This window comes from Pseudorca crassidens, chromosome X (genome assembly GCF_039906515.1).
Source record: "Pseudorca crassidens isolate mPseCra1 chromosome X, mPseCra1.hap1, whole genome shotgun sequence".
In the NCBI taxonomy this organism is placed as follows: Eukaryota; Metazoa; Chordata; class Mammalia; order Artiodactyla; family Delphinidae; genus Pseudorca; species Pseudorca crassidens.
This window is the reverse complement of record NC_090317.1, coordinates 64,127,681-64,153,424: the sequence shown is the minus strand read 5'-3', so window position 1 is coordinate 64,153,424 and position 25,744 is coordinate 64,127,681. Positions and strand designations below refer to the sequence as shown.

Sequence of the window (25,744 nt, the reverse complement as noted above, 5' to 3'; positions counted from 1 at the left end):
AGCAAAGTTCCAAACGTTAGGGACTTATATCAGGAAAATCAGTGAGGGAGAAGAGGAGAGTAAAACCTGCCAAGAACTGTCCTTAGATTCCATTCTCTACAACCATGGCCATAAAGCCTCTACTCAAACCTCCCCAACCGAATTCTTGTGATTGGGAAAACATCAGCTAGTTTTTCAATGAAATCAACATTCTTTTCCTCTCAGATCAGGGCAATACTGGGTCCAAATTATAACATTATAACAATAGGCTAGAGTAACTCTCCAGTTTGCCAGCAATTGCACATCTAGGAATTTACTTTGAAAAAATTTTTAGAGATGTGGGCAAAGATTTATTGATAAATGTATACTGCAGTCCTAACTACATAGAATAATTAAAAACAAGCAATATGTTCAATAATACAGAAATGTTTAAATACATTTTGGTACATCTGTAAAATGGAATCATGTAAAGCCATTAAAATCATGTAGGATAATATTTTCTGTCCTGTGCTAAGTTTTAAAATATATTTTCTAAGTGACAAAGAGCAATTAAAAAATAGTATGTATCTTGTAATAAATTGGAAAAATACATTCTCTCTCTCTCTTCCTCTTTACCACTTCTCTCAACCCCTCAACCCACCCTCATCTATCTATCTCTGACTAGGTTGGAAATGCTTATGCCACCATATTAAAAGTAGTTATCTCCAGATACTACTTTTAATATAGTAGTATTACTATATTAAATAGTAATGTGGGTGATTTTTTTCTTGTCAATGTTTGTTAAGTTTTCTGCACACAGTATAAAATCATTTTATAAGTTATGAAAAATATTATTTCATTAAAAAATGAATAGATTTCCTGTGGCAATTGGTCACAAATACTGTTTGAAAACCCTTGATCCATCTTCTTTAATCAGACCTTAACCTTTCCAGTTGAATTATATGAACAGATGGTTTTGGAGACTGCTCTATGAACTATTAAAATGAAGCAAAAATGACCATTCTAAAATGTACATTCCAGAGATGGTTAACTATAGTAAGGAACAAGTATAATATAACCTACAATGTTATTTTCTAGGATAAAATCATTGGTAAAGCCCCCCTGCCCCTTGTATCCCAAGTATTGTTAATAAGGACCAATAGATTTTGTTTATATATGAATTTATGGGGAAAATTTTCACTTAGGTTAATACATCTGTATTTAAAAGAAATGAAACACCAGGAATTGTCTTCCCATTTCTCAAAGTTCCTGATAAGATCCACTGGACTCATTGCTAATCCTGTCTGCCACTCAGTTTTCTGGAGATGTTAATTTTGTCATATGCGTATGTAGAATACATAGAAGAGTTTTCCTTTCTTTCTCTTTATTTTTTTATCAATTCAAAATAAACTATAGGTCCAAATAGAATATATATTGACCACTGAGAGGTGGTAGGTTAGATTATGTTATTACATGGCAAATTATGCCCATTATGCCAAATCACAACCTGAAGGAAGATTTTCCTGTTCTGTGGTCTAGGAAGCACAATAACAGTCACCCTGATGTTGACCATGATGAGGGTGGCTAGGTCACCCTGACTTACTTCAGTCTGATCATTAGTATAAAGATTTTGATTTGCATCTAATAAAGGTAAGAGTTGGACAGATGGAGAAGGCAGAAAAGTATGACGATGTGGGGAAAAGGCAAAGAAAGGAACAGGAAGAGCAAAGGCATGGAAATGGTAATAAGTATGGTTATTGCAGTGGGGAGTCACCAATGATTATTCAAGGAAGTTAGTTTGGGGGAGCAATGGGTAAGACTGTATGGATAGTGTAGGGCCAGATTACGGTGGGAGCACTTTAGAAACATAATCTAGCAATGGAAACCTATCTTTTTTTTTTTTTTTTTTTTTGCTGTGTGCGGGCCTCTCATTGTTGTGGCCTCTCCCGTTGCTGAGCACAGGCTCCGGATGCGCAGGCTCAGCGGCCATGGCTCACGGGCCCAGCCGCTCCACGGCATGTGGGATCTTCCCAGACCGGGGCACGAACCCGTGTCCTCTGCATCGGCAGGCGGACTCTCAACCACTGCGCCACCAGGGAAGCCCTGGAAACCTATCTTAAGTATTTCAGCCTACATTGTCTTTAGTGACACATGAAACTGATATTTTAGGAAGAAAAATAGCTAACAATTATTGAGTACTTTCCCTGTTACAGGCAGTGTATTAAAATGATATTTAAGAGGGTGGCCTTTGGAGTTGGTTGGACTTGAAGACCAATCTTAACTCTGGAATTTACTAGCTAAATAACTTTAGGAAAAGTATTTTCCTGGGTTTGTTTCTTCATCTGAAAAATTGATGTGATAATATCCACCTCTTGAGGTTGTTGTATGGATCACAGAGTTTGGAGAAGGGAGAATCTGTGAACAGGGAACAGTTAGGAAGCTGTTACAATTACTGAACCTAGACAAAGATGATAAATCACTAGAATGGAGAGGGAGGACAAACTTCAAAGTAAAGGTAAAGAAGTAGGGCAGGCGACTGACACCCTTTCTCCACTCTCATTCATCTTGCAAGTTCCTTATTTCTGTTCATTTGACATAATTTGGGAAGGTGAAATTACACTTTTGAAGTATATAGTCCCTCTCTGGGCATTACCAATTGTTTGCTCATTTCCCTAGAGCTACAAATAACCATTTGCTCTCTCTGTTCACCATTTCCACATCTCCTGCAACATATGATACAAACTCCCTTTCCCCAGTCAGTTAGAAAGCAAACAAAACGTAACAGAAATCTTTCACGTTCTTACACTGTATTTTCCTTTTTTTTTTTTTTTTTGATTTGCAGTTTCTTCCTCCATTCTTGAGTTTGCCAGTCAATCAGGTTTCCTGCAAATTCTCACGGAAGCAGGATTCCGTAATTTAACAAAAAGCAAAACTCAAAAAGAAAACCAATCCTGCTGTTTCTGGGCTTTGGGAAACTTGACACTTTTCCTAAACCTTCCAAGGCAGCGCTCAGTGCTTCAAAGTCCAATTCCTGCCACCAGCTAACATCAGAACAATCACTACGTAATAGGAGTCTTAAAATGCACAAGGCTTTGAGACCTTGGTCTTTATCACTAGTGTCTGGATTCAACGCAGAACTTCCTCTTTTAAAGAAGACATCTTATTTGCATACACTTCTGAGCAGGAAGTTACACGCAGAACTTTGAGTCTACGTGGGAAAATATCCTTCATCGCAATCTAATTTAATTCAACGCTCTCTCTTTCTTTTTCTTTCTCCTTTCCCTCTTCTCAGAGAAGGAATGGTCAAAAATAAATGTTTCAACAGATCTCGCGGTGCTATTCGAGATTCCCAATTAAAAAAAAAATTTAGAAATGATGTAAACGAGCCTGTGCCTTCCGGGGTTTGGGGCTGGGACTGCCGCCCTCTGAGCCCAGTGAAAGCAGCCAAGGGAGGAGGCGGGGCTCTGGCGAGTTCCCCTTCCACCTTCCCCCACCCTTCTTTTCCAACCTCTGTAAGGCCCCTAGCTTGATTCCAGCCTTTGCTGCAGCTGCTTTCCAGGCGTTTGCAGGACTCAAACAACTACAGCCGCTGTTCCCAACCAAGATGGTGATCCGTGTGTATATTGCATCTTCCTCTGGCTCCACGGCGGTAAGGAGGGTGGGAAGCCCACCTTTGTTGTTTTTCTACACATCAGTCTCCTGCTGCCCCAGAACCGTTAAATTGCAGAAGTTAGTCTGGCAGTTTCTCCTTCGTTAGACACCCGCATTTCCCACCCCACCCCCTTCTTCCCTTTCTTCTCTTTGTTGCATCGATTTCATTTTTCCATGGAGTTTAGCTTTGTTTGCCTAGTGATGTTAGTCCCACATTTCTTCTCTGAAGAAAAAAGAAAGCTACCGAGTTTTGGTAAATGGGAGATGGTGGTATAGGGTCTTTGGGGTTAGGTGAAGAAGTCAAGAAAGTCTCACACTGGTAAGTTTCAAGAGTGGGACATTTCACATATTTGCTGTAGGTACTGAGGCAGGGGCAGGAGTGCACATCTGTAAAGGATGTAAAACATGCTGTTACTGATGATGACTGAGTGGAGGCCTACTGAGGCACTGTGATTATATTTCACAGAGTGAGACCCTTGTAATCAAATAGTTATATTTTGCCACTGTGTAGGAGGGGGTATTTAACTTCAGCCTAAAGAGTCTGTTAGAACTAGACAGAATGGGAGTAGAAGTTGGGAACAATGATATAAAGTTGTGGGTTTTCTTTTTAAACAATGTAACAAGGGACCTGTTTTTCCCTTCCATATTGTCCCTTATTTTGACCTTTTCTTTTCTTTCAAAAGATGCTACTTCAAACAGTTTCTAACTGCTTCAAATACATTGAGAACTGGAAGGGAACTAACAAGTGCCTTCTTGTGTATTTGCGGATTCCAGTGGTGGCTTCTTCAAATGATAGGGAAACCCTCTCTCATCCCCCGTGCTCTTAATTTAGAATAACAATTTTCACCAGTTGTGGGGAGAAATAGGCTAAGCTGGAGTGAAAGCAGAGTGTATATTCATGGTAAATGAAAGTGTCTCTGTGTTTCACAGCTCAGGAGAAAAGGCAACAGTGGCAAGAGCAGATGTGTGGGATCAGAATGTAGAATGTATGAACCCCCTCCCTCTTCTGAGCTTCAGAGCAGCAGCTATCCCATGTTTTCTGTTGCTGTTGTGTTTTTGTTTTTGTTTTGTTTACCCCCTAAGAGGGTTTGGAATAGAACTGAAAGTTGCGTGAAATCACAAGGAGTTTGAACCTTCAACTTGTCTTCTCTGGCTACCACTTGTGGGTGTGTTTAGACAGTTTTGAAATAGAATACTTAAAGTTACACTTTTGGAGCAAGTTTAGGTTGGAAAAAAGAAAACTTTTTATATTGTCTTTGAACTTCACTTTATGAGCCTCTTGCCTTATTATTTTCCATATATATTATGATATTTAAAATATGTTAAAGCTGCCCAGAGTCTCAATTCCAATAAAATAATTGTAAAATTTAAAACATCAGCTTAATACCTTTAGTTAAATCCCTAATTAGGTTGGGCAGATCAGGAAGCTAGTTTTGGTGATTTCACTTTGGGTGACGTGCAGTTTCAGTACTGCTATTTATTCTTTGCTTTCTTGCTCTTCTACCCCTCCCTGAAAAGCAGATTCAAGAAGAAACTCCTTTCAGAATTTCTATTCAAATAAGAACAACTATACCTCTCTCTTTGTTAAGACTTAAGTTTCTTAGGGCCTTAAAAATGACTACTGTCTCCTACTATGTACATTATTAGATTCCATTGTTGAAGACTATGCAAATAAGAAATATTTATGCTTTTTTTGTTTTGTTTCAATTGTTTTTCTTATGGGTAATTATAAATTTGTTTGTTGTTGCAGTAATTATAGTTCCTATGAACCTGATATCAAAATTCTACTGCATATTGCCAAAATAAATTCTATTGTATTATAATCTTATAGTACTTTTAAATAATATTAAAACAGGATAAAATGAGTATACTTCAGAAGAGCTCCTTTGTAACATAAATGGGGACTCTTCAGCTTGCAATACTAAGGTTTTTTCCTTTAAGAAAGCTGTCATGTTGTTTTTAACATACGGTTTAGAAATTTTGGGGCAAACATCCTAACACGAATCCAGCAATTGTACAAAGTGAGATGCTTCTATAAGTGACTAAGTGTAGTTTTCTGAAGAGCATTTAAAAGAAAGCTTTTGGTTTTGGATTATGAATCTTTGACTATTTTCTTACTCCTGCTAGTGATTTTCATAAAAATAACCAATACTAGATGTTGTATCAGGCAAGGGAGGATCTATGATGATTGCAACTTAGTGTGACCTTAAGACTCCCTTTCCTTCATAGACCAATTTAAAAAAAAAAACTTTTCAAACTTGTACTCAACTCTGCCGTAATACAGAGGTATAGCACTTGCTTCTCAAAAGTTTATAAATGAGGGCTTCCCTGGTGGCGCAGTGGTTGAAAGTCTGCCTGCCGATGCAGGGGACACGGGTTCGTTCCCCTGTCCGGGGAGATCCTACATGCCGCGGAGCGGCTGGGCCCGTGAGCCATGGCCGCTGAGCCTGCGCGTCCGGAGCCTGTGCTCCGCAACGGGAGAGGCCACAGCAGTGAGAGGCCACAGCAGTGAGAGGCCCACGGACCGCAAAAAAAAAAAAAAAAAAAAGTTTAGAGATGAAAGCAGGTATATTGGTTTTTTGTTTGTTTGTTTTGTTTTTTTTCTGCCTCTCCCGTTGCGGAAGACAGGCTCTGGACGCGCAGGCTCAGTGGCCATGGCTCACGGGCCCAGCCGCTCCAGAGCATGTGGGATCTTCCCAGACTGGGGCACGAACCCGTGTCCCCTGCATCGGCAGGCGGACTTTCAACCACTGCGCCACCAGGGAAGCCCAAGGTACATTAGTTTTTGCAATGGATTTCTTGATAGTAGCCATAATAGTGTTAGTAAGTAGGAACACTTAAGTGTGTCGGGTAGAATCTCATTTTTTCTTGGCAATTTCTAGTCCTATGAGTTAGATACTATGATTATCTCTGTTTTCAAGATAAGGAAATACAGGTTCAGAGAGGTTAAACAACTTTCTCAAGGTCACACAAATAGTAAGCCACAGAGCTTGAATTCAACACAAGCTGTTTGAATCCAAATGACATATGTTTAAAGAAATACATTGTCCCAGTGATGCATGACATCTAGGAGGCGTGCAGAGATAAATGTGAACATGAGATGAGAGGTACAGAAGGGAGTAAGTCCTGTAAGTGGAATTGCTTGGGCATATACATACAGGAGAATAGAAAAATGAGGAGCTAGTGTAGAGGAGGGATAGCATGTCTAAAGGTGAATGTCAGTAAGTAGGCTAAATTCACTGAAGGCCAGGAAGATAGAGAAGATGCAGATTTGGAACTGGTCTAGTATAGGTCAAGGTGAAAATTCAGGTCTTAATACTTTTTTTTTTTTATGAAAACCATTTAGCAAGAATGCACCTCCCAAGTTGTTTGTCAGTAGGAAGTGATTTCTGCCTGTTCAAAACTGTTTGTGCATGTTTTGACCTATTGTAAAAAAATAATATACGCCATATTTTTCCTCGAAATTGTAATGTCCTGTAAGTTTGCATTTAATGGAAAAAGACTAGTAAGCACAGAACCTATAATAAACTTAATAAATTTCAATAACTTTTAACAAAAATCAACATTGGCCTTTGATCAGGATTGCTAGAGAGATGATAGCTTGGAGAATTATAACTGGTTTGGAGCTTTCTTCCCATACTTCTTTTCCTCAGATCCATAATAATCTGCATTTCACAGTCTCTATGCATTTTAGGTGTACTTGATGTAGAAATTTTAAGATTGTGGTAGATAGATAGATTGTATATTTCTGAGGGTGTTATTTATGGTCTAACTTTTGTAAAATGATCTCTTTTATGACTGCTAAAACATAAACTAGTTGTAGCTTGGATTGTCCATATAGTAAATGAAATATATGTGATTTTCCTCTGTGGCATTATTCTGTGCACAAGTTATAGAAACAAGCAAATAAAATGAACACTTGCGATTGCCAAATCATTAGTCACTAGGCAGTATTTTCTTCATTGGGATAATATGGATGTAGAACAACAAGCCACAGTTCTTCATCTATATGATTCAAAAGTAATTGCATTTAGGTGAAGAGTATTTTGCTCCTCTGTCTCTTTTTTTTTCATGGGAAGGCATTTTATTTTAAATATGACAGTGTGTGTATGTCAATCCCAAACTCCCAATCTATCCCCCCCACATCCCCCCTGGTAACCATAGTTTATTCTCTAAGTCTGTGAGTCTGTTTCTGTTTTGTAAATAAGCTCATTTGTATCATTTTTTTTGATTCCACATATAAGCGATATCATATGATATTTGTATTTCTCTGTCTGACTTACTTCACTTAGTATGATAATCTCCAGGTGCATCCATGTTGCTGCAAATGGCATTATTTCATTCTTTTTAATGGCTGGGTATTATTCCATTATATATATATACCACATCTTATTTATCCATTAATCTGTCGATGGACATTTAGGTTGCTTCCCTGTCTTGGCTATTGTAACAGTGCTGCAGTGAACATTGGGGTGCATGTATCCTTTCCAACCATGGTTTTCTCTGGATATATGCCCAGGAGTGTGATTGCTGAATCATATGGTAGCTCTATTTTTAGTTTTTAATGAACCTCCATACTGTTCTCCATGCTCGCTGTACTAATTTACATTCCCACCAACAGTGTAGGAGATTTCCCTTTTCTCCACACCCTCTCCAGCATTTATTGTTTGCAGACTTTTTGATGATGGCCATTCTAACTGGTGTGATGTGATATCTCAATGCAGTTTCGATTTGCATTTCTCTAATAATTAGCAATGTTGAGTGTCTTTACATGTGCCTCTTGGCCATCTGTGTGTCTTCTTTGTAGAAATGTCTCTAGGTCTTCTGCATATTTTTGATTGGGTTATTTGTTTTATTTTTGATATTGAGCTTCATGAGCTGTTTGTAAATTTTGGAGATTAATCCCTTGTCAGTTGCTTTGTTTTCAAATATTTTTCTCCCATTCTGTGGGTTGTCTTTTCATTTTGTTTATGGTTTCCTTTGCTGTGCAAAAGCTTTGGGGTTTATTTAGGTCCCATTTGTTTATTTTTGTTTTCATTTCCATTACTCTGGGAGATAGATCAAAAAAGAACTTGCTGTGATTTATATCAAAGAGTGTACTGCCTACGTTTTCCTCTAAGAGTTTTATAGTGTCTGGTCTTACATTTAGGTCTTTAATCCATTTTGAGGGTTTTTTTGTGTGTCTGGTGTTAAAGAATATTCTAATTTCATTTTTTTATATGTAGCTGTTCAGTTTTCCCAGCACCATTTAGTGAAGAAACTGTCTTTCTTCCATTTTATAGTCTTGTCTCCTTTGTCATAGATTAATTGCCATAGTTGTGTGGGTTTATTTCTGGGTTGTCTATCTTGTTCCATTGAGCTATAATTCTGTTTTTGTGCCAGTACCATACTGCTCTGATGACTGTAGCTTTGTAGTATAGACTGAAGTCATGAAGCCTGATTCCTCCAGCTCTGTTTTTCTTTCTCAAGATTGCTTTGGGGCTTCCCTGGTGGTGCAGTGGTTGGGAGTCCACCTGCCGATGCAGGGGACACGGGTTCATGCCCTGGTCCAGGAAGATCCCACATGCCACAGAGCGGCTGGGCCCGTGAGACATGACCACTGAGCCTGCGCGTCCGGAGCCTGTGCTCCACAACGGGAGAGGCCACAACAGTGAGAGGCCCACATACTGCAAAAAAAAAAAAAAAAACACAAAAAACAAAAAAGATTGCTTTGGTTGCTTGGGGTCGTTCGTGTCTCCATACAAATTTTAAGATTTTTTTGTTCTAGTTCTATGAAGAATGCCATTGGTAATTTGATAGAGATTGCACTGAGTCTGTAGACTGCCTTGTGTAGTATAGTCATTTTGACAATACTGATTCTTACAATCCAAGGACATGGTATATATTTCCATCTGTCTGTGTTGTCTTTGATTTCTTTCATCAGCATCTTATAGTTTTCGGAGTACAGGTCTTTTGTCTCCTTAGGTAGGTATATTCCTAAGTTTGTTATTTTTTTTTTTGATGTGATGGTAAATGGTATTGTTTCTTTAATTTCTCTCTCTGATCTTTCATTGTTAGTGTATATAAATGCAACAGATGTCTGTATTAATTTTGTATCCTGCAACTTTACTGAATTCATTGATGAGCTCTAGGAATTTTCTGGTAGCATCTTTAGGATTTTCTGTGTACAGTATCATGTTGTCTGCAAACAATGACAGTTTTTCTTCTTTTCCAATTCGAATTCCTTTTATTTCTTTTTCTTCTGTGATTACCATAGCTAGGACTTCCAAAACTATGTTGAAAAAAGTGGCTAGAGTGGACATCCTTGTCTTGTTCCCGATCTTAGAGGAAATGCTTTCAGCTTTTCACCATTAGTATGATGTTAGCTGTAGGTTTGTCATATATGGTAGCTTCTCTGTCTTTGTATTTATAAATTGAACGTCAATTTGATGTATGCTATGGTCTTTGTCGTAGCTGCCAAGGTTTGTTTGAATGCTGTGTAAAGTTATTCATAAACTAAGAGAAAACTTAGAAACTCTTCATGAGATGACTGTTTGGATATGCTTTCTGGATGCCCTGAACAATGGAAAATGGCAGCTCTCCCATGGCAAATGCAGGAACTCAAGATCATTGCCTTCAGATTGGTGCCCTATATTTGGTGACTGATTTCCTTAAACACACAGCAACAATGGCAAAGCCTTTGGAATACTTTGGCCCAATTTAAAGAGGCTTGGGAAACACAGTTATCAATGATGGTGATTATATGGTACTTGAAAGTAGAATGGTTATAAGAAAGAATATATTGCAGAAGGGTAGTAAAAGTTTCCTAATCTGGTAGGATAAAGGGATAAAATAGGTTCATTTTTGCTCAAAGACTAGTTACTCTATTGAGGAAAGGGTTTTGATCAATAAACTGTAAGGTCAACCCTCCCCCTAGGTTGAGCTGGAAAAAAAAAATTGAAGCCCCAGACACAATCAGATAGAATGTTCTAATTCTCTGTAGTTAATCTCTAAATTCTTTTCTAAAATATATATTGTGCCATAAAACATATATATTTTACAGGAATATTTTCTGCTTTAATTGAATTTTCAAGGGTGAATGTTGTGTTTCATTTCTTACCGATAAAATTAAACAGGTTGACATTTGTTGATGACTATCTGACCATCTGTTTGCTTTCAGCTCTAATTTGCAACCCACCAGAAAACCTTTTAAACCCAGTACTTAATTACTTCTTCTGATGCAGACCAAAATTAAACAAACATATGTTTAGAGAGAAGGGGCAGCTCATTTATGATGACTATTTTTATTAATATGAGAGCAGAGCTGACTTTTCACACTTGGCCAATAGAGAAGAATTCTAAGCAAGGGGATTATTTTCTAGCTCAGTCCCTCACGTTCTGGCTTTATTAGTTTGTTTGAACTGTTTTAGGTTGCCAGAACATCAGGCAAAAGTTAAATATAAACTATAAAATATCATGACCAATTAAAAAATTATTATATTTAATAGTATTCAGTATTAGTGATGCTAGATTTTTGTTTCATTACTTTTCATTAATGTGACTAATCAAGATTTGACTTTAGTAATAGTAAAGCCTAACATTTATTTATGCATTGTGTATGTCAGGCACTGTACCCAGTGCTTTACATACTTTATTTCAATTAGTTCAATACTTGTGGTAACATTTTGAGGTAAGTACTAGTAATAGATCCATTTCATGTAAGTGGAAGGGATATCTCTAAGACCCAGAAACTAGGTACATTGCTCAAGATCAAACAGTTAAAAATGGCAGAACTGGGATTAGAACCCAGGTTGTTCTGACTCCAGAACTGGCTCCTAAACACTGTGCTATTTACACTCCCTTTTAGAGTAGAGATATTGGACAGAAATTGTGTCAATAATACATTAAAATCTTATCATGTGATTGGGAATCTATAACTGCCATTTAATAACTGGATGATGCCTGAAAAGAAAGAGAAAGGCTGGATGATGCCTAACTAGGCAAATGTGTCTTCATCCATAATCTGCATGTGAGAGTTAGGTGGAAGTGAGGGAGATAGGTTAGTAGCAACAATTTCATATACAATTTAGTTCTTTTTAAAATAAAATTGCCTAACCAAGGGCACATTTTTAAATAGCATTTGTGACACATATTGAACTTTTATGACTTTGGTTCTCTTCCCTGAAAACTATCTTTGTGTGGTTATAGACCAGCATAATTAAAATGTGGCTTTTTATGATTCTATAAATCTGAATTGATCAAGAAAGCAGTACATCTATGGCTTGTAAACTCTGGTTCTGGACTCTAGCCTTTGAGTTCTGTTCTTTTTGCTTAGTCCTTTCTGGAAATAAGACCCTATCATAGAGTTAGAGCAGAGCCAGTTTTGCTGAGGGAATTTCCAGCAGTGAGTCAAGACAAAAAGAACTTCACCTTTTAGACACCGGAGAAAGTTCATCCCAGTTAAGAGTTACAACATGGGAAAATTTTGTCTGTTTGTTTCACCACTACTCAGCCAATTGTTTTACCATTAGTGCAGCATATTTCTCAACACTGAAATTAAAACAGTAAATATATATTTAATAATGGCTGTATTTTATGAGAAACCATTCTATCCAGTGTGATTTGGAAGCAAGATGAGTGTAGACAAGTACTTAATATGTTAAAAATATGATAAAACATTGCACTTTAATTTCTCATGCAAATAATTTGTCAGCTTTAGTTGATAATAATAACAGCTATCATTCTTTGAGCTCTTAAAATGTGCCAGGCATAGTGGTAAGAACTTTAGGTGTGTTATTTAATTCTTGTGACAACCCAATGAAGTCAGTATTCCTATTATGTCCATTATTTTCTTCCTTTTTTTCCTTCGTTTTTATTGTGATATAGTTGGTTTACAATATTATATGTTTTAGGTGTACAACCAGTGATTCACAGTTTTTAAAGGTTGTGCTCCATTTATAGTTAATATAAAATATTGGCTATATGCCGTGTGCTGTACAATATATCCTTGTAGCTTATACATTTTACACATAGTAGTTTGCATCTCTTAATCCCCTGTTATTTTTCCTATTTTTAGGAAGAGGAAACAGGCTCAGAGAGCTAGCAATGTCAGAGAGCTAGCAAAGCACCCCTCGTGTCTGTCTGATTCCAGAGCCCATAATCTTAACCTTTATGCTGTTCTGCCTACTGAGTGTTATTTATTCATAACCCAGTATGAATGTAGCTATGAAACTACTTTAAAAGTCATTGTAAAATTGCTTTTCTTCTGAACTTGGAAAATCATGAAAAGTACTTCTTAATTGGTCTATAGCAGTACCAAGAATAATTCTAGTGGCCTGTTACATCATGTAAAAAACTTAAAATTCTTTAGAGCAGAAAATTAAAGTCATAATAGCTTAGTGTATATGATTAGTTAGATTGCATAACATGTACTTTTATCCCAATATAAGAAAATTACCTTGTGTAAGACAGTCTAACTAAAAGTAGATAAGACACATTGGTTGGGGAAGGGAATTTAAGTTTTTAACTAGAGCATGTAGATTTAGGGTGAGGTATGCGTTATGTCCTGTTGTCTGTGTGATTTGAGTACACCACTAAACCTTTGTTTCTCATTACCCTAACAAGTGAAATATAAATGACATAAAATTAAGAGTATTATGGAAGAAAACTTCTGCAAGTATCGTCATTGGAAATCTATTACTGAAAATTGTAGAACCTGATCTCCTACTTTCAGAAATTTAAACATAATTAATTGGTCTTGCACATCAACTAAATATTTTGAACTCAAAAAACGGAAGTGGTTGGGGTGAAGATTTTTCAATGAGTTTCTACTTAAAAAATTTAGAAATAAATGTCTTAACTTAAATCTTCAGAGCAATATTGAGGGGGCACTCAGGCGTGGTGGTGGTGATATAGAGACTGGGCCAGGCAATAAGACAAACACCTGGTGAGTTTTTTAACATCTTAATTGGAGTATAATTGCTTTACAATAGTGTGTTAGATTCCGCTGTATAACAAAGTGAATCAGCTATACATATACATACAACCCCATATCTCCTCCCTCATGCATCTCCCTCCCACACTCCCTATCCCACGCCTCTAGGTGGACAAAAAGCACCAAGCTGATCTCCCTGTGCTGTGTGGTTGCTTCCCACTAGCTATCTATTTTACATTTGATAGTGTATATATGTCCATGCCACCCTCTCACTTTGTCCCAGCTTACACATCCCCCTCCCCGTGTCCTCAAGTCCATTCTCTATGTCTGCGTATTTATTCCTGTCCTGCCCATAGGCTCTTCAGAACCATTTTTTTTTTAGATTCCATATATATGTGTTAGCATATGGTATTTGTTTTTCTCTTCCGGACTTACTTCACTCTGTATGACAGACTCTAGGTCCATCTACCTCACTACAAATAACTCAATTTTGTTTCTTTTTATGGCTGAGTAATATTCCATTGTATATATGTGCCACATCTTCTTTATCCATTCATCTGTTGATGGACTCTTAGGTTGCTTCCATGTCCTGGCTATTGTAAATAGAGCTGCAATTAACATTGTGGTACATGACTCTTTTTTTGTTGTTGTTTAATTAATTAATATATTTTTGGCTGTGTTGGGTCTTTGTTTCTGTGTGAGGGCTTTCTCTAGTTGTGACAAGCAGGGGCCACTCTTCATTACATTGTGCAGGCCTCTCATTGTCGCGGCCTCTCTTGTTGTGGAGCACAGGCTCCAGATGTGTAGGCTCAGTAGTTGTGGCTCACGGGCCCAGTTGCTCTGCAGCATGTGGGATCTTTCCGGACCAGGGCTCGAACCTGTGTCCCCTGCATTGGCAGGCAGATTCTCAAGCACTGCGCTACCAGGGAAGCCCTACATGACTCTTTTTGAATTATGGTTTTCTCAGGGTATGTGCCCAGAAGTGGGATTGCTGGGTCGTATGGTAGTTCTATTTTTAGTTTTTTGAGGAACCTCCATACTGTTCTCCATAGTGGCTTTATCAATTTATATTTCCACTAAAAGTGCAAGAGGGTTCCCTTTTCTCCATACACTCTCCAGCATTTATTCTTTGTAGATTTTTTGATGATGCCCATTCTTACTGGTGTGAGGTGATACCACATAGCAGTTTTGATTTGCATTTCTATAATGATTAGTGATGATGGGCATCCTTTCATGGGTTTGTTGGTAATCTGTATATCTTCTTTGGAGAAATGTCTATTTAGGTCCTCTGCCCACTTTTGGATTGGGTTGTTTGTTTTTTTGTTATTGAGCTGCATGAGCTGCTTATAAATTTTGGACATTATTCCTTTGTCAGTTGCTTCATTTGCAAATATTTTCTCCCATTCTGAGGGTTGTCTTTTTGTCTTGTTTATGGTTTCCTTTGCTATGGAAAAACTTTTAAGTTTGATTAGGTCCCATTTGTTTATTTTTGTTTTTATTTCCATTTCTCTCAGAGGTGGGTCAAAAAGGATCTTGCTGTGATATGTCATGGAATGTTCTGCCTATGTTTTCCTCTAAGTGTTTGATAGCGTCTGGCCTTACATTTAGGGCTTTAACCCATTTGAATTTATTTTTGTGTATGGTATTAGGGAGTGTTCTAATATCATTCCTTTACATGTAGCTATCCAGTTTTCCAAGCACCACTTATTGAAGAGGCTGTCTTTTCTCCATTGTATATTCTTGCCTCCTTTATCAAAGATAAGGTGACCATTGGTTCATGGGTTTATCTCTGGGATTTCTATACTGTTCCATTGATCTATCTTTCTGTTTTATTGCCAGTACCATACTGTCTGGATTACTGTAACTTTGTAGTATATTCTTAAATCGGGAAGCCTGATTCCTCCAATTCCGTTTTTCTTTCTCAAGATTGCTTTGGCTATTCGGGGTCTTTTGTGTTTCCATACAAATTGTGAAATATTTTGTTCTGGTTCTGTGAAAAATTCCATTGGTGATAGGGATTGCATTGAATGTGTAGATTGCTTTGGGTAGTAGAGTCATTTTCACAATGTTGATTCTTCCAATCCAAGAACATGGTATATCTCCCCATCTGTTTGTATCATCTTTAATTTCTTTCTTTCGTGTCTTATAGTTTTCTGCATACAGGTCATTTGTCTCCTTAGGTAGGTTTATTCCTAGGTATTATATTCTTTTTGTTGCAGTGGTACATGGGAGTGTTTCCTTAATTTCTCTTTCGGATTTTTCATCATTAGTGTATAGGGATGCAAGAGCTTTCTGTGCATTAATTTTGTATAGTGCTACTTTACCCAATTCATTGATTAGCCCTAGTAGTTTTCCGGTAGCATCTTTAGGATTCTCTCTATATAGTATCATGTCATCTGCAAACAGTGACAGCTTTACTTCTTCTTTTCCAATTTGGATTTCTTTTATTTCATTTTATTCTCTGATTGCTGTGGCTAAAACTTCCAAAACTATGTTGACTAATAGTAGTGAGAGTGGACAACATTTTCTTGCTCCTGATCTTAGAGGAAATGGTTTCAGTTTTTCACCATTGAGGATGATGTTGGCTGCGGGTTTGTCATATTTGCCCTTTATTATGTTGAGGTAAGTTCCCTCTATGCCTACTTTCTGGAGGGTTTTTATCATAAATGGGTGTCGAATTTTGTCAAAAGCTTTTTCTGCACCTATTGAGATGATCATATGGTTTTTCTCCTTCAGTTTTTAATATGGCTTATCACATTGATTTATTTGCATATATTGAAGAATCCTTGCGTTCCTGGGGTAAACCCCACTTGATCTTGGTGTATGATCCTTTTAATGTGCTGTTGGTTTCTGTTTGCTGGTATTTAGTGGAGGATTTTTGCATCCATGTTCTTTATTGATATGGGCCTGTAATTTTCTTTTTTTGTGGCATCTTTGTCTGGTTTTGGTGTCAGGGTGATAGTGGCCTCGTAGAATGTGTTTGGGAGTGTTCCTCCCTCTGCTATATTTTGGAAGAGTTTGAGAAGGATAGGGGTTAGTTGTTCTCTAAATGTTGATAGAATTCACCTGTGAAGCCATCTTGTCCTCGGCTTTTTTTGTTGGAAGATTTTAAATCACTGTTTCAATTTCAGTGCTTGTGATTGGTCTGTTTATATTTTCTATTATTTCTTCCTTGTTCAGTCTGAGAAAGTTGTGTTTGTCTAAGATTTTTTCCATTTCTTCCAGGTTGTCCATTTTATTGGCATATAGTTCTTGTAGTAATTTCTCATGATCCTTTGTATTTCTGCAGTGTCAGTTGTTACTTCTCCTTTTCATTTCTAATTCTATTGATTTGAGTCTCCTCCCTGTTTTAATCAATGAGTCTGGCTAATGGTTTATCAATTTTGTTTATCTTCTCAAAGAACCAGCATTTAGTTTTATTGATTTTTGCTATTGTTTCCTTCATTTATTTTTCATTTATTTCTGATCTGATCTTTATGATTTCTTTCCTTCTGCTAACTTTCAGGTTTTTTGTTCTTTTTTCTCTTATTGCTTTACGTGTAAAGTTAGGTGGTTTATTTGAGATGTTTCTTTTTTCTTGAGGTAGGATTGTTCTGCTATAAACATCCCTTTTAGAACTACTTTTGCTGCATCCCTTAAGTTTTGGTTCATAACGTCTTCATTGTCATATGTTTCTTGGAATTTTTTGATTTCCTCTTTGAGTTCTTCAGTGATCTCTTGGTTATTTAGTAGTGTATTGTTTAGCCTCCTTGTGTTTGTATTTTTACACATTTTTTTCCTCTAATTGATACATAGTCTCAGAGCATTGTGGTTGAAAAAGAAACTTGATACAGTTTCAATGTTCTTACATTTACCAAGGGTTGGTTTGTGACCCAAGGTATGATCTGTCCTGGAAAATGTTCCATGAGCACTTGAGAAGAAAGTGTAATCTGCTGTTTCTGGTTGAAATGTCATATAAATATCAATTAAGTTCATCTTGTTCAATGTATCATTTAAAGCTTGTGTTTCCTTACTTATTTTCATTTTGGATGATCTGTCCATTGGTGAAAATGGGGTGTTAAAAGTCCCCTACTATGATTGTGTTCCTGTTGATTTCCCCTTTTATGGCTGTTAGCATTTGCCTTATATATTGATGTGCTCCTATGTTGGGTGCGTAATATTTAAAATTATTATATCTTCTTCTTGTATTGATCCCTTGACCATTATGTAGTGTCCTATTTTGTCTCTTGTAATAGTCTTTATTTTAAAGTCTATTTTGTCTGATATGTGAACTGCTACGCTATCTTTCTTTTGATTTCCATTTGCATGGAATATCTTTTTTCCATCCCCTCACTTTCAATCTGTATGTGTCCCTAGGTCTGAAGTGTGTTTCTTGTTTTTGTATCCATTCATCCAGTCTATGTCTTTTGTTGGGAGCATTTAATCCACTTACATTTAAGGTTATTATCAATATGTATGTTTCTATTACTATTTTCTTAATTGTTTTGTATTTGTTATTTTAGATATTTTCCTTCTCTCTTGTTTTCTGCCTAGAGAAGTTCCTTTAGCATTTGTTGTAAAGCTTGTTTGGTGGTGCTGAATTCTTTTAGCTTTTGCTTGTCTGTAAAGTTTTTAATTTCTCTGTCAAATCTGAATGAGATCCTTCCAGGGTAGAGTAGTCTTGGTTGTAGATTTTTCCCTTTCATCACTTTAAATATGTCCTGCCACTCCCACTCCCTTCTGGCTGGCAGAGTTTCTGCTGAAGAATCAACTGTTAACCTTATGGGGATTCCCTTGTATGTTATTTGTTGTTTTTCCCTTGCTGCTTTTAATATTTATTCTTTGTATTTAATTTTTGATACTTTGAATAATATGCATCTTGGTGTGTTTCTCGTTGGATTTATCCTGTATGGCACTCTCTGTGCTTCCTGGACTTGATTGACTATTTCCTTTCCCATATAGTTTCCTATTTTCAACTATAATCTCTTCAAATATTTTTTCAGTCCTTTTATTTTTCTCTTCTTCTTCTGGAACCCCTATAATTTGCATGTTGGTGTGTTTAATATTGTCCTAGAAGTCTTTGAGATTGTCCTTAATTCTTTTCATTCTTTTTTCTGCTCTGCAGTAGTTATTTCCATTATTTTATCCTTCCGGTCACTTATCCATTCTTCTGTCTCAGTTATTCTGCTATTGATTCCTTCTAGAGAATTTTAAATTTCATTTAGTATGTTGTTCATCATTGTTTGTTTACTCTTTAGTTATTTTAGGTCCTCGTTAAATGTTTCTTATATTTTCTCCATTCTATTTTGGATCATCTTTACTATCATTACTCTGAATTCCTTTTCAGGTAGACTACCTATTTCTTTTACATTTGGTTGGTCTGGTGAGTTTTTACCTTGCTCCTTCATCTGCTGTGTATTTTTCTGTCTTCTCAGGTTGCTTAAGTTACTGTTCTTGGGTTCTCCGTGTCGCAGGCTGCAGATTCGTAGTTCCCGTTGTTTTTGGTGTCTGCTCCCAGTGGGTAAGGTTGGTTCCGTGGGTTCCATAGGCTTTCTGGTGGAGGGGACTGGTGCCTGTGTTCTGGTGGATGAGGCTGGATCTTGTCTTTCTGATGGGCAGGACCACGTCCAGTGGTTTGTTTTGGGGTGTCTGTGACCCTTTTATGATTTTAGGCAGCCTCTCTGCTAATGGGTGGGGTTGTGTTCCTGTCTTGTGAGTTGTTTGGCATAGGGTGTCCAGCACTTTAGCTTGCTGGTCATTGAGTGGAACTGGGTCTTAGCGTTGAGGTGGAAATTTCTGGGAAAGCATTTGCCCTTTGATATTACATGAGGCCAGGAGGTCTCTGGTGGACCAATGTCCTGAACTTGGCTCTCCCACCTCAGAGGGTCAGACCTGACACCTGGCCAGAACACCAAGACTGTTTCAGCCACATGGCTCAGAAGTAAAGTGAGAAAAAGAAAGAAGAAATAAAGAAAGAAAAGAAAGAAAGAAAGAAAGAAAGAAAGAAAGAAAGAAAGAAAGAAAGAAAGAAAGAAAGAAAAGAAAGGAAGGAAGAAAGGAAGGAAGAAAGGAAGAGAAAGGAAGAAAGAAAGAGATAAATTGATAAAATAAAATAATATTATTAAAATAGAAAAAAATATTTAAAATTAAAAATGAAAAGATCTAATAAAAAAAGAAAGAGAGAAAGAAAAAAGAAAGCAACCAAATCAAAAAACAAATTCACCAGTGATAACAAGTGCTAAAAAACATACTACAAAAAAACAAAATGAACAAAAAAAAGGACAGTCGGAACCCTAGGACAAATGGCAAAAGCAAAGCTATACAGACAAAAATCACACAAAGAAACATACACATACACACTCACAAAAAGAGAAAAAAGGGAAAAATAGATAGATAGATAGATAAAAAAGAAAGAGATCAACCATATCTATAAAGAAATCTACCAATGATAATAAGCTCTATATGCTAAACTAAGATAAACATAAAACCAGAAACAAATTAGATGCAGAATGCAAACCCCAAATCTACAGTTGCTCCCAGAGTCTACCACTTCAACTTTGGGATGATTCGTTGTCTATTCAGGTATTCCACAGATGCAGGATACATCAAGTTAATTGTGGAGATTTAATCTGCTGCTCCTGAGGCTGCTGCGAGAAATTTCCCTTTCTCTTCTTTGTTCTCATAGCTCCTGGGTTTCAGCTTTGGGTTTGGCCCCCCTCTGCATGTAGGTCGCCTGAGGGCATCTTTTGGGAAGTTTGAGGTCTTCTGCCAGAATTCAGTTGGTGTTCTGTAGGAATTGTTCCACATGTAGATGTAGTTTTGATGTATTTGTGGGGAGGAAGGTGATCTCCACCACTTATTCCTCCACTGTCTTGACGGTGCCCCCACACCTGGTGAGTTTTAAAGGGTATAAGTAGGAAGTGTGACAAGATCCAGAATAAGGCCAATTCTATACCAGACTTGGAGTTTATGTGATTTTTTAAAAAAGAAGTTGTTGAAAGGCAAATATAAAAATATTGTAGGATAATGTGACTAAATATTTACTTTGTCCAGTTGCATTAGGACTTATCATTATACTTTGAAGTTCAAATTGAAGAATGATTTTTGTTTAGTATGTATTTGTATCCCTTTTATTGTATGGTTATGATCAGGGTCTGCATGGGGGCTTAAGAGAGGTGTATGCATATATCTGTCTTGGCATTTAGTCTGACTCTACCGAAAAGTTGACCTTGAACTAAAGCTACACATCCCAGTGGATCCTTACACTGCCCAAATGTCAGGGACTGTGTGAGGGAGGTCCCACCAACCACACAGCATGTATATTCTTTCAGAAATTTGGTGACTCTAGATTTCATGAAAAGTGATGTACCATGTGATGTTTTGAAACACAAAGCATCTAACACAATATTATCTAAATAATTCATGTCTGGATACCTAAGTAGATTTACTATATATCAATATCTAATTACTTTTTGAAAATCATTCATTTACAGAGATGGATTTTAGTTTTTCACTGCATAACGTGGTTGAATAGAGAAGTATTAGAATTGTACCTTCAGGTTAATGTATAAAACTAGGGTCACAGTGCGTAAACGTCTTATTGCTTGGAATATATAGAGAACATCTAAAAAGGGGCTATCATTATAAGAATTAAATACCATATTGTGCAACAGCTTATGTTAAGAGATTCTGTGGGAAGAAAAATTGCATAACCTGAACTTTTGGGTTGTCAAAACATGTATCTGTCCAGTAAGCAATTAAAAGGAAAGGTAGTTAGACAATTTCCTAATGAGTGAGATAATTATGACCTAATTCTATACCCATGTTTGCAAAAGGACCACCATTTGATGTCCTTATAAGGCTTCATGAAAATATTTGAAGTTGCAATGGTGGACATTAATTTATGTGTCTATTTTGTTTTAATAAAAATGTATAGCAATTTTCATTTCATATGATTAGTTGTGAACCTTTATTATATGTAAAAGAATATGATAAAAAAGACAGATGCATGTTGTTGTATATAATAGCATTAATTTTTTTTCTAAATATTTTCTCAAGCTATAGAGATTGTTTCTACTATAGTAATTGTTTTCAAGTTACGTAATGCAGGTTTCTGTACATAAAAGAACAGATATTAAAGCCAAGTCAAAACATTGAACAAACTTAATAGTATATGTATACATACATACCATATAAACACTTGGCAGAGATGCTCAAGTGCAGAGCCTTACATAGGGTAGACAGTTTGAATAAATTATATGGGCAGGTCCTGCTAATGCTGGACCTATAGGCTGTGTTGGGAATTTTCTTCCTTTCACCCCCGAATTTATTAATTCATTGAGAAAATATTTATTGCCATCCACTGGGCTAGACTCTGGACCCAGGTCCTCAAGGGAAAAAAGCCAGGAATAAAGATTCCTCAGCCTCTTCCCTGAGCCAGAGGATGTGAGGTAGTATGGAGATGTCAATTTTAGGGACTATGTTATACAGTCTACAAATAAGGAGTTGTATGTGAGGGGCTCAAAGGCAGAAGTACCTCAGGAACTACTTGCCTGAAATTTGGTATGCTGTCTCACAGGAATCAACATTCTACCTCCCAACGAATGTCTCAAAGTACTTTGTCTACCCCTTCTAGTCACCCTGATGATGATCTCCTCCTTGAATAACTATTCTGAAAACAACAATAGTTTATTAGTTCAATTCAAGCTTTACTTAGTTTTCCTGCCATTTCACTAGAGAAGGGTGCGGGAAGTAGATCCTAGGCACAATTTGCACTTTCTTCTTATATGTGAACATTTTTCACAGGCATGATTATTATACAGTTATGATTAAAGCCAAATGTAGCAGTGATGACAAATTAAAGATTTGTGGTATCATTGCCTAACTATTTCTATCAGTTACCTTGGGATTCTGGAACAAAGCATGCTATGCCCCTTTTTCATTATCTGAAAAATGCCTTTTAGATTTCTCTATAATTCCTTCACTTTGGGACCACCCTGACCTTGAGCTTTTGTGTAAACAATTATGCCTTACAAAAATCTGAGGTGTATTCATTAACTCTGTTATTTATAACACCCCAACCATTTTATGTTCATTCTCCCTTCCTGTTTTCCTTGGCTGTTTCTTTTTTTTCCCCAAGGATTATAGGATTAAACCAACAATATGGTTTAATGTTTGGTTCAGGGTTCTACGTATCAATGCCCTTTATTTACTTTGGGTTTAACTCATGCCACTGCTATGCTAAATTTGATAAGGATCATCTCTTGAGCCAGACTTTCCAGTGTGGAAGCTATTCAGTGTTTGCCTTTGGTCAAGCATATAGCAAAGAGGCTAAGTGCTGAAATAATCAATATTTCTCCTTACGTTTCCACCAAATCATTAGATAAATAAAGAAAATTTTAGCTCCTCCTTCCCCCTCCCAACATATTTCTAACTCTCCTCACCACAAGCATTTGAACCTGATCAAAAATGGTTCCATCCATTACCAAGATTAATAGCATCGAAATCCAGTTGGGCCTTATTGTTCTTGTGGATAAATTTTCTCCTAGTACCAGACTGTTCTTAAAATAGCATTATGGGGAATTCCCTGGAGGTCCTGTGGTTAGGACTCCACACTTTCACTGCAGGGGACACGGATTTTGTCCCTCGTTAGAAAACTAGTATCCCGCAGGCTGCGTGTGGTGGCCAAAAAAAAAAAAATAGCATTATGGCTTTCAAATGTTTATAACAGTGCTTTAGTGGGCTAAAGCAACTATATCTAGATAGAAAGGGCATGGTAAAAATTAATCTATTTTTTGATTAATGTCACTTGTTATTAAGAAACCTAGAGTATAACACTGGAAGTCCCTTCTTCATTGTGAAAATAAAAATGGCTTTCACTCTTTTCCATTTTTCTCAGCATCAAACATGCTAAAAATAAAATATTAAAAGCATCTGGGTAGAAGGAATCATAGGAGGTCATCCAGTCTATACACATAATGACTGCCTGTGAACTGTCCCAGAAAGATCGTAATCAATTTTCTCTTAGAAAACTCTCCAAAGAAGGAAATATACAACCTCCCTTGATAATATGCTACAGTACTACTTTCTATTCCTTGTTGTTCTAGACTCTGGGACTAAGATTGTGGAAATCTGGGTGACCAGTGAAGGTTATTTTTTACCTCTTTTTGTATAGTGAAGAGAAAGATTAGATTCTTGAAGCCGTGGAAGCAAAGGAAGTAAAGCACTGTACAGTACATAGAGATCCACCAGTAATCAATTCAACACATATTTCCTGAATACCTGCTGATAAAAATATTCAGCTCTGTGGGGGACAAGGTATTCATCCTGAAAGAGTTTACAACCTACCTTGTTTTAGAAAGCTTAAAATAGGTCTGATTTTTTTTTCCTCTTCTCTTCTGCCCCTCTCTTTTTTAGGAAGCATTCTGGGCCGTGTTCATGCCTGTAGATTAGTACACTCTAAGATCATGCCATAAGAGAATATTCCCATATATTGGTTATTTTGTGAGATGTGATTTATTGAATTTATACTAATCTCAAAATCAGCATCAGAGTAAAAAAAAATCATGAAAAAACATTTTAAAATCAATAATCCCCTAAGTCCAAGTATTGGGCATTGTTCATTCATAATAGTTGAATGTGTTATTAATGAAAAAAATCATATGGCATGGCTAACGTAAGACCTAATGTGATGCCTTTAAAAGGTTCAATTTTGAGAAAAATATTTTGTTATAAAATTATGGATTATACTACTTACTGTTGTAGAGAAAACACAGCTGTTTTAGAACTCTGAACTGAAGGCTGTGATTTTTTAATGTTGTTTAATAGTAATTTGTTTGGAATCCTTCCGATCATTAGTGTACTAATCAACAAGGGAGCCTTGGATCAGGGAGTAAAGGCGTTAGGATAATGATTAATCTCTATGCTTTTTTTCCCCATGTAAAATAGAAGAAATGACCTTATCTCCACTTCCCATGAATGTTAGATTTTTTAAAATGTGATGAATAGCAAGTACTTTGAGTTTCTTTGAAAGGAAAGGATTTTTCTTTAGCAGCCTGAAACATTTTGGCAAAACTCTTAAGGCAGAATGGTCTTTTCTATTTTTCTTTTATAAGTTGGCATTTTGCATTTTGTTTTTAGTAGTCCAAGATTAGGCTTCAAGAGAACCTCAACTCCTTGTTTTCTTTTGAAATCCTAATATTGCACATGAGAGAGTTTTACCTATCATTCTTTTCCATTGAAAATTAACTAACCTGTCTCTCGCTTTGTCACAAGCGAGAGAGAGGCATGGACATATATACACTACCAAACATCAGATAGATAGCTAGTGGGAAGCAGCTGCATAGCACAGGGAGATCAGCTCGGTGCTTTGTGACCGCCTGGAGGGGTGGGATAGGGAGGGTGGGAGGGAGGGAGACGCAAGAGGGAAGAGATATGGGAACATATGTATATATATAACTGATTCATTTTGTTGTAAAGCAGAAACTAACACACCATTGTAAAGCAATTATACTCCAATAAAGATGTTAAAAAAAAAGAAAATTAACTAAACTGTTAAGGAGAAATACTATAGACTTTTATGTTGTCTCTCTCCTCTCTCTCTCTCTCTCTCTTTTCTTTCCTCCACTTCCTCCCTTCCTCTCTCCCTCTCTCTCTGATTCTTTTCTATGCCCTTGTAAGAATGCACAGTGATATGCAGTTAGTTGAATGTGACGTTTAATAACAAAGTTGAGACCTGAAGAAGTTACATTTTAAGCTAGGAAAAGGGTACTAAGAAAAGATTATACAGGACCTTCAACTCAACTCTAGAAAATAGGCTAATAATGCTGTTTGTGACATTCACATTTCCGAATTGGAGTTGACACATATAAAAACTTATAAATGTATATTATTGTGTTCTAGAAAGAGAATTTTATGCTATTGAAAATGATCACATTCTTTTCATTGATAATCACTCTTTTCGGATGATTTCCTCCTTATCCTTCATTTCTTCTGAATCTATGTCAGTAGCTCTTATGCTTATTTGTAAAATATTAAAAATCTACTCTCTTTGGGTATTTTTCAGCTATTTCAGGCAAATTTACAATAGGTTCCGGTCTCAAGACCTTCCTAAAATTTAAACAAATTTTGTGAAACCGTATTATATATACCCCAAATATGGCTTCTTTAAAGTAAAATTTATGAACCAGGAAGACAAGCTGAGGCACAGGTTATGTGCTTAACCCCAAACTACATAGTTCGAAG

The 25,744-nt window shown here is 36.7% G+C and overlaps 1 protein-coding gene across 1 annotated transcript in view; it reads left to right on the top strand.

Moving 5' to 3' along the window:
• Nucleotides 1-3,337: 3,337 nt before the first annotated feature.
• Nucleotides 3,338-25,744, top strand: part of SH3BGRL (SH3 domain binding glutamate rich protein like) — a 91,412-nt gene continuing 69,005 nt past the window's right edge. Inside the window, exon 1 of the mRNA XM_067722370.1 lies at nt 3,338-3,607. Within this exon, the coding sequence (XP_067578471.1) occupies nt 3,563-3,607 (45 nt within the window). The 5' untranslated portion in view covers nt 3,338-3,562. The remainder of the gene's footprint in view (nt 3,608-25,744) is intronic.